Genomic DNA, 9,999 nt, shown 5'->3' with positions numbered 1-9,999 from the left:
CAGCAATTACTAAAATTAAAGTCTCAATAATGTTTCTTTCTACTTTGTATCCAGTCTCTAAAAATACTCAGGTATTTTAGAACAGCCTACCTTTTCAATGCTTTGGTCAAAAGTGAATCATACATTTCTGAATAATTTTCAAATCTAGCAGATTGAATATACAGCCACAGTGAATAATTACAAGCAATGAAAGAATGGCCACATTCTCCAGAGATGACTATCAACATATCTGCACTCCATACACTGAATAAAGCCAGAATTCAGACAGATAACGACAGTGGAGCTGTTATTTTTCAGTTAAATCTCTACAAAAGTACACAAACTTATAAAATCAAACAAATCTAACCTAAAAAATGTTCTTTTCTCTAAACAGATACAGACTTGTGTCTGTATTTTTTATACCTGACAATAAGAATATAGTAAATTGAGCATATGAAAGCTGATGTTCATATGGACACATAAGTGCCACAAAGTCATTATTTTAATTAAGTAGCCGAATAAAATCGTTTTTTTTGGGAGGGGGGAAAGGCAGACTGTCTACCCCTGATGGGAAGCTTACAAAATTGGGGAGGAAAAAGAAAAATTTCAAATAATAATATTAAAAAAATAAAGGTACAAATGCCTAAAGCATGTAGAGTAATCTTCAGTTGAGATAGTTGGTAGTGATGAGAGGCGCTGAGCGATCGTTGGTGATTGTGCGTCGGAGTTTCACACCTCTGCGGATCATGCTTAGCATATCACTGCCACCACTTGACATCTGACTGGAATCATTCATGTCATCTGAATGATTTGCAGTGTCTGGAGCTGGAGCAGATGACCAGCGCTGTAGTGTAGCATTCTGTTGAGGTAGCTGGCACTTCTGTTGATTTTGTTGTTGTTGATCATGTTGTTGGATTAGATGCTGCTGTTTGGGAAACTGTGGATGCTGAGCTGGTATGTGCTGTGCCTGTTGCTGATACTGTTGCTTGTAGTGATGTTGATGTGTGTGCTGGTGTTGTGCTTGGATGTACTGTTGATACTGTGGCTGCTGTGGTGCTTGATTGTAGTGGTGTTGATATTGTACTGGTTGCTCCTGTTTGTTGTACTCTTGGTGATATTGCCGTTGTTTTTGGTTGTACTGTTGATTGTCGTTGGGGTGTTGGAACTGCCTTTGCTGTTGCTTGCTAATTTGGTTGATCTGCTCCGTGATACCTACTGGTGGCTGCCCAGGGAACATCGCATAGTATGGGGTTGGCACTGTACTTGTATTTTGGGTGGAGGTGCAGTGTGTGTGTTTAGCGTGTGCCAAATCTGAACTGGGGTGTTGAGCAGCTTGAGGGTGCACTTGTGTGAACACTGCCTCTTCACTCCCACTACGGCCTGGAGCCAAACCTGCTTGGGATTTAGCTGGCTTCAGTGGCACCTATGAAGAGAGGTCCACATCCATTGATATAAATTCTCATATTGTAGTTGCAACACTTACACAAAACCACAATTATAACCTACAAAACCAGAACACCACATCATCATAACAGGACTAAAGATGTTAAGCTTAAGCAAGCATGGACAACAGAATATTAAATGGTTAACACAATATATATTAAATGGTTCCACACCTGTGGTGTGGAAATGGGGATGGGCACTCCTCCACTGATGGTGCCACGGCGAAGGTTGGCTTTGCTGGATGGCTTACGGCGGATGGTGGCTGTGTGTGGTTGATGTAGCAGTAGTGACTCAGGCTCAGACAGCAGGCTCACGGTGGATGCAGGTCTCTTGCTCTGGAACAGTTTGCGGTAGTTCAGGCTCAGCTCACTATTTCGTGGAATCGTACAGGACTTGTCAAAATCAGATGGGCTGGGGGTGTCGTCACCTCCATGGAGGGAGATATAATCATAGTCTGAGAATAAAGAAGAAAGACAAAGGCAACAGAAAATATATAATAGATAAAAACATCTGGAAAGGACAAGATCAGCATCATTTCAGACTTGAGGTGGTTTATGAGATGTGTGAAAATGTATGATGTGTGTTGAAAAACTATATTGTTACAGTTTAATGTGAACAGGTGAAGGCTTCTCTGTACAACAGTGATATTTTCTGGAATGTTCAATGGAATTGGTTTTATCAGTGTGTACTAGCATTTTAGACTGATTTATTCAATGAGCAATCAGATACAGTATGTATATCTGAATATGGGATGAGATACATCTTGTATCTTTTAGTGTGACTCTGACTGGACTTAACTGATGAATAAGAAACACGTACATGCTTGCAAACACAATCACAGAAACAAACACGCACAGACACATTTGCAGCGTGTGTGTATACATAGGATGGCACTGTTTCTCTGAACAGAAGCATCTCGTTCCTCAAATATCGGTTAAATAATCTGATGATCAAAATAAAATAAATAAATTTTAATCTGTACAATATTAGTCAGAAACCTACCATAGAGAGGAGGTTCTTTCTTTACTGCTGTAAAAGAATAATACATTGTTTTTAACTTGTATACAAAAGACTCCTGTTTGGCATACAGGCAGCAGTCTGCAAGAGCTGCTAGTGATCTTTGAGATATAGACTAGACCATAATTTCAAAATACAGACAGCGTTCCACAGTAAAAGTGTCAATAATTGGGCAAGGTATCAAAAAACTAGATATACATATATTCTAAAAGCATGCCATATAAAACAACCACATAGTATAAACCTGTCTTTGGCAACAGATAATTACATACAGCTCAGGAAAAAATAAGAGACCACTGCCCAATCTCCAGATTTGAACCCTATTGAAAACCTCTGGAATGTCATCAAGAGGAAGATGGATGGTCACAAAACATCAAGCAAAGCTGAGCTGTTTGCTTTTTTGCAAAAAGAGTGGTATAAAGTTAATGTTATTTAGCCAAAGCATTAACACAATTTGTTTACAAATTATTTACATTTTGTTTTATTTGAGTTATTAAAGCTCTGCAAATACTGCATGATCTTGGGTTATTTTGATGTGTTGTCATTTCCTTTAAATATACACTCTAAATAACAATAGTTATATTCTGAATTTAGGAGAATTATCATCAGCAGTTCACAAAAAATGAAACAAAACTCTTCATCTCACCAAAACATGCACCTGTAAGAGGAAAAAACAAAACAAATCTGATTTTGCAATGGTCTCTTATTTTTTTCCAGAGCTGTATATATGCTGCTCCTGTGCCAAGACACTCATTGACAGTGACAGACAGATGGAAGTTCTTAGGGCCCTACAAGTATGGAATATAAGAAATGTTTTGAGGAATATGACAAAGCGCTGACTTTTTGACTTTTTTTGGCTGATCCATGTGTTTGTGTGTATCCTAAATAATATTAAATTTACACATTTAAATCAAAATATTTAATAATGTCTGAATGATATTTTGGTATCCAAAATACACAGCCTCAGAGTCAAGGCCTTCCCGATCACCTACTTGTGATAGTAACCTGCATAGAGCATATACAAAGACTAAATAGTCCTGTAATAGAACATGTACAATAATAGAAAGAACATGTACAGTTGAAGCAAAAAAAAAAACAAAAAAAACACCTCATCTCCACACATTGCTTGTATCCATATACCTTACATAAAGCAAATGTATTTACTTTATTTCCATACAAACGAGGCAGCCTTTCACAATACTTTGCCAGACTTTTTGCTCATTCTTCCTTGACAATCAATTGAAATCAATTGCAAAACTGATATTGTAGGCTAATATCTAGCCTATGTGTATGATGTTTGTCTCAACTGTCAACACAAAAATGGCAATTACATTAAGCAAATTTTAAAGTCACATATGAGAATAAAAAGTTGCATTAGGGCCTATTTTCTCTGAAACCTTCAGTAATCTGGGGTGTGAGGCTGTTAGTGTTCTCACCATGTTGTGAGGGTATGGTATCTTCAGAACAGGATGGGGTTGTTGTCTGAGTACTGTATCCACTGGAGCAGTGCAGAGAGTCACGACTAGTGTGAGGAGTTTCCGAGTTGAGTGTACCCGCTAAGGTCAGCGCTAGTTGCTCTCTGGCTGTCTTTGGCTACATATAGAAGAAAAAGCAGCAATTGACGCATCAATTATAATTATATTGTATATAACATAGCCATCAGTCCTATTCTAAAACAATGACCAGCCTTTCAGCTACTAGATTCACTACCATAATCCTTGCACTGATACAAATCTAGCTGGTTAGTTGCATACATGTTTACCTTTCCTGATGTGGACTGGGCTCTAGCTCGCTCCCCATAACCACTGTAAACCTGGTGTGGAGGAGGCATAGAAGTGCCATTCTCTGTGCCAGGAACATTGCGACTCTGCTCCTTTCACATATGAACAAACAAAAGACAACGAAGACCACAAAGATTAAAAAAAGCAACCATGAGAATAAGAGAGCAAAAATAACTACACCAAAAATAACTGATGGTATATTTTCTGCACATGTTGAAGAATCATATAGAATTGTGCTTCACTACCCTAGCATTTACATGGCCATTGCATCTTAAAAGACATGTAGCATTATTCTAGAGTATTAAAATATAGTGGTCATTTCTAAGCTTCCCAAGCACTGGTCCAAACAGTATCACACTACTATACTAATATAACCACATTAACCACGAAAATGAGAGGAAAATGTATGTAATGGATATAATGTATGTAATACTGCATGGAATTGTGTCAGCAGTTATAGGTTCCTTCTTTCAACATGTACATGTATAGCAGGTGTGATATAGAGATATAGAAAAAATAATATAACACGGCAAAATCTTTACTGAATGCTTTGAAAATCTGGCTATAAGAAATATACAAACAGTAATTTCAATATTCAAACAGTTACTGTGGGTATTTAAATACCTGTGTATACCCCTAAAGTTACATAATGGCATGTACCCAGGTGATTCTTACTGTCAGTAATAATCACGTGAATACAGCTGTCTGCGAGTTCATCAACAAAGTCACAAGTACAAGCACATTTGTCATATAGCCACCGCTCACTGGAAATTCTTACAGTGTTTCCTTCTGATCAAATGACCAGAAATCCTTGGTATTCACAGAACCACAATAATGTACATAAGGGGCGTTCTATTTCATCGCTCATAAGAGCAAGAGGTGGTGATAATCACTTAGATGTCTATGTCAATTATACATCTAGTCTATGCCACAATGTAATGTGGAACCGACCCACCTTATGACTAACCCAAAAGATACTGGGAGATGATCTTTATACTGGGAGAGGTGCAGCAGTGTAGACTTTCTGGAGTGGTATGCCTCTAATTCCCATGAGGAGGACAGACTTGAAGAGTGCCAGGTCACAATAACGGACTCTGTTTGAGAGTGAGTCAATCTGGTAGCAGAAAAGAGGGCCACACGTGCCATGACAAACTTTTCCCAGATCTGAGACACCAATTCTGGATGCAGACTGCCACAGAGCCACCAGGAATCCTGGCCTAGTGAGGCATGAGAGGCTGAGTCACTCCTCAGAGGGGACCATGAGCTGCAGACTGGAGCAATATTTTTAACACAAGCAGCAAAATGAATAATGAACTGCATGCCATCAGTGCATTGGTATTCACTGCCTGAGCAACATACGCCTCCAAGTGCCTAGGACAGCCTACCTGTAATCTGTTATATTACTATATTAAAACACTTAATACAGATTTACTTTATGGCAAAGTAAAAATCTTCATGATTTGTTTCCCACAGAGGAGCACATATGTTGGTATTACATGCACAGCAGCATCCAATCTGAGACCCCACTGGTTTGAAGGTGGCTGTCCTGGCCTGCATGCAAGCTGCTGAATGCTACATCAGATTCATTTCAAGATGCTCATAAAGTTCTCTGTCAAACTAGAAGTATCTCCCAGACACAGACATAGCAGCCATGCAAACAGAATCGGGGCTCTGGCTACAGAGGAGTCTGCTGAAACTCTGAGCTTCCACTGCACTCAGCTTAAGTTCCAGGATGAATGATTTTGGTCAAGCCATATGTGAAACTACACTGTGCACATGACTGGAAGCAGATGTGTGAACTGTTTTATCAAGTCTTAATGTTCATGATTAGCTACCCATCCTCTACTTACCAACTACCTAATAACGCTGCAGAATCAGCCAGCCAGAACGCTGGGACAGCACTGATGTGTTCTGAATCAGAGACTGCTTCTCAAAGACAGGCAATGCCAAAGCAGTGGGCACTAAGTTGATGATTGTGGGCAGCTGCCAAAGAGCTTAAACACAGACTGCATGAGAGCTCATTCTGCAGTATGGCTTGTCATTACTTGGAGATGAAGCTGTGAGTAAGGGAAGCCAGCTAAATTGGTGGCCAACCATGGGGAGCACATGTTGTAGCAAACTTTAATACAAACACAGCAGTATATATAGAAGCTGAGGTATGAATTGAAGAGGAATGGGAAAAAAATTGATTAGTGGAGAGAATAGAGGTTAGCTGAGGAAAATCTACTTCACTTCTGTGTGTTGTCAGAGTTCTGGTTAACTACAACCAGCATGCTCAAGCAGGGCTTAACCACAGGCCAACTGACTAAAAAGTTTGGTGTGGGTCTGAGCCAAAGCGCTGAGGGGACGTCCTACGTGGTGGACATACAGTGTAAATGGAGGCAAAGTACCTTTACAAATCAAGTTCAGTGGGGTAGAGTGTGGTATAGTGAGGAAGAACCATTACATGCAAGTGGCACATATTCACAAGCCTGCACATTGACAAATGAGGGAAGCTGCAGCTGGCAAAGGACTGAGAAGCGAGTGTAATACTGACTAAAAGAACAGTCTGTAGTGAACTTGAGAAGCATGAGAGTGGAGAACATGTGATATTATTTAAATGGGAACGTACAGGGGGTACACCAGGCTTGTGTTACATTGCTTTTCCCTGATCACGATTTTCCATTTTAAAATACTGATGATCTTTCAAAAGCGTTAGCCTAAATAAGAAAGGAAACAAAGCATTTCCACCATTTGAGTTTTAAGAAGATTACAGGAGGGCTGTACTCTGTTGATGTTGCTTACAGGACAGGAGTAGGCTTATGATATCGCATACAATATGCCATCATCCTACTTTGTTCAGCAATGTCTGACTATAGTACTGGCCGTGGCTTTTAAAGGGTGTAGGCTGCATTCAGTGTGTGGATGCATTACATATGTAAGTTACATTATTATAGTGGGGGACAGAGAACTGTCAGATGCAGCTAGCATTAGTATTTAGCCTTTTTTCCCTCACCCATGAAATCCCCATTTACAGAATGCTTGCAAAACTGAAGATGGACCCGTAAATAAACCTAACACGTTGAAGTAAATCGTAGTATCTCTGTACGGAACAGAAGTGGAGACACTTACTGAATTTTTCTATAGTGAAATTGCCCTGACAAAAACATTTTTAGACCCCAGTTCATATTTTGAAATTGAAGACATTCACAGCTTTGCTTGCAAACGCACATGAGAAGAGGACATCCTTCACAGGAAGATGTGTTGCTCTGCTCTGCAGCACAGACTTAAGGGTCAAATAGGTAAAAATTATTACAAGATACAAATACCCACCACAGCATCCTGAAAAACTTTCTAATAATCACCCAATAAACTTATTTCTGGAGTGTTCGTTGTATACTTCATTATAAACCCATATCATGTTTTTGGGATTAAAATATTCATGTTTCCTGCTGTTCACTAAACCATTTTTAAAAACAATTAGCAGTATGTATGGACACAGTATATATCCACATATGGATACTCATCCTGGAGTTAACAGAAAATTATTAAATATTGCAAATATTACAAAATAGGAAGATTACAAAGCCTCGTTATGATCATAATCTTGCTTCTCTGATGACATGAAATTAGAAACTCTACCCTAATGACCCATGATGCAGCACAGTCTGCTGAACACTAAAGATAGTGTGCGCCAGTATAGATTTAGTCATTTCAAATCCACAAAACCTCAACAAAGGTGGGCAGCAATGGCCTCAATCCAATGCAACTGCTTTTCTAACAATATTCCCTGAAACAAGGGACAGAATATAGCTATTCCTGGTGGGGAACAGGCATGCAATCCAGCAATGAGCTGTAAACCCATGAGAAAATTAAGCTAGTAACGTTCATGATCTAGTGTGTATGACCATTTTGTGATCAGGTACAGCATGTTTATACGCCCTGTATTAGATTTATACATTGAAGTAGTAAGATGACAATGGACTGGTCAGATATTAAAATGATCAGGACATGGAGTATGTCTGGGCATCTATACTATGTTTACTAAAATATTCCTCGGGGCTTGTTTGATATCAAAATTAGTGACATAAGTATCTTACAAGTTTACAAATTAACATTTACAGTATATATTTTGCAAAGTGTAAACCATTTTATTATATAACCCTTAATATTTATCCCTCAGTAGGTCTTCAAGAAAGTATTGAGCATGAGAAAATTTCAGTATGCTAGAAATATTTGAAAATGACATCTGATAAGCTAGAAGGCAAGCACTTTTAAATAAAAACCTCTGACAAGTAAATATGAAAAGCCTAGACATGCACGTTGAAATCTCTGAGCTGCTATTTGTTTAATAATTAGGCTACATAAAAATCTTTGACATAGGAACATCACTTTATAATTAAAGCTTAATAAGAATTTGTTTTAGATTAAATATATTCTGAACACAGTTGATTTTAGCACTACCTAAAAGGTTTTGCTAGAAATCAGTTACATTTAGTTAACCTATTAACTATTACTATAAAATGAATACAGATATCTAATTAAACGTGTTGGAGAGAGAGAAATTTAAGTTATAAGATTTTTGTTACAGATTTATAAGCTTTGTCCTTTGTCATACGGAAAGCAGAGGACTATGATAAGATTTTTTTTTTTTTTTTTTTTTATCCGATAGCCCCTGTTCTTTTGAGAATAGAGGACAGGAAGCAAATAATTCAGCTGACACATCAATAATATAAAGATTTATGGATTACATGCAGTATCTGATTTCTGTTAAACCCCACATTCAGAAATGACATACATGATTGGTTTACTAAAAGATGGCGATATCGCCAGTGCTCTTTGCTGAGACCAGGGCTAGCAACAGAGCTGTTTTCAGCTTTTCCTAGACAGGCGCAAGCAGATTAATGTTCTCTTGAAAGATGAGGCACTGGTGGAGAAAGTTATAATTTTTCAATTTTTATGATTTCCAACTATATAGCATAGAAGTAAATCATGATGTGAAGCACTGCATCAACAGCAATGAGAGCAAAGTACTCCATCAAGACAGATAAAGCCATTTCTATACTAAACAATAGCATGCATTCATATACATTCTTAACTACACTAATTTGGTGTTTACATTGTTCTTGTAACAAGGCGTTGCACAAAAGTGGCCTGAGCAATGAAAGCACAAGCAAGAGAGGGAGAAAGTGCAAATAGCATAAGCAAGGAGAGAACAAAGAAAAAAATCCATTAGGTCAAAGTGTAGCAGTGCCCCCCAGATTAACTCTACAAACAGATGTTGAGTTTGCCATTGAAAGCTATGCGGTTGTATCTGTGTGTGTGTGTGACTCACACTACCTGTCGCACTTCTTGCACTTGCAAATGAAGGCCATCCATAACACTAGAGATAGAGTCCAGTGAGGGCACATGACGCACTGAGGCATAGTTACTGGAAAAAGGCACACATTCAAAGAAAGAGCAAAAAAAAGATACTGTTAGCATTCATTACATACATACATCTACACAATACATAGATTATCTTGTTTGTGGGAACACTTTTACTTGATGTTAATGGAAATAAAAACACAAACTCTCAGACACCTGCTAATGCTGCTTTTGCGTGACAGTGTGTTGCTAGGAGATGCAGGTGGAGTCTGGAATGCGTAGGTGTATTCAGAACCTTTTAGGTCAAGAATAACCTGCAGATAAGAAATGGGGAGCGGTGAGAGAGAGAGAGAGAGAGAGAGAGAGAGAGAGAGAGAAAGAGAGTTACAGTATCTGAATCTTGACCTGTATTTAAAGTTACAGTATCAGTGCA

At 38.5% G+C, this 9,999-nt stretch overlaps 1 protein-coding gene across 1 annotated transcript in view; it reads right to left on the bottom strand.

Moving 5' to 3' along the window:
• Positions 1-492: 492 nt before the first annotated feature.
• mtss1 (MTSS I-BAR domain containing 1) overlaps positions 493-9,999 on the bottom strand; it is a 29,039-nt gene continuing 19,532 nt past the window's right edge. Inside the window, exons 9-15 of the mRNA XM_058402652.1 lie at positions 9,783-9,880; positions 9,540-9,630; positions 4,202-4,312; positions 3,876-4,032; positions 2,425-2,451; positions 1,596-1,876; positions 493-1,402 (exon numbers count right to left, since the gene is read on the bottom strand). Of these exons, the coding sequence (XP_058258635.1) occupies positions 644-1,402; positions 1,596-1,876; positions 2,425-2,451; positions 3,876-4,032; positions 4,202-4,312; positions 9,540-9,630; positions 9,783-9,880 (1,524 nt within the window). The 3' untranslated portion in view covers positions 493-643. The remainder of the gene's footprint in view (positions 1,403-1,595; positions 1,877-2,424; positions 2,452-3,875; positions 4,033-4,201; positions 4,313-9,539; positions 9,631-9,782; positions 9,881-9,999) is intronic.

Source organism: Hemibagrus wyckioides, linkage group LG11, assembly GCF_019097595.1.
Source record: "Hemibagrus wyckioides isolate EC202008001 linkage group LG11, SWU_Hwy_1.0, whole genome shotgun sequence".
Lineage (NCBI taxonomy): Eukaryota > Metazoa > Chordata > Actinopteri > Siluriformes > Bagridae > Hemibagrus > Hemibagrus wyckioides.
This window is presented reverse-complemented; position numbering and strand designations above follow the sequence as displayed.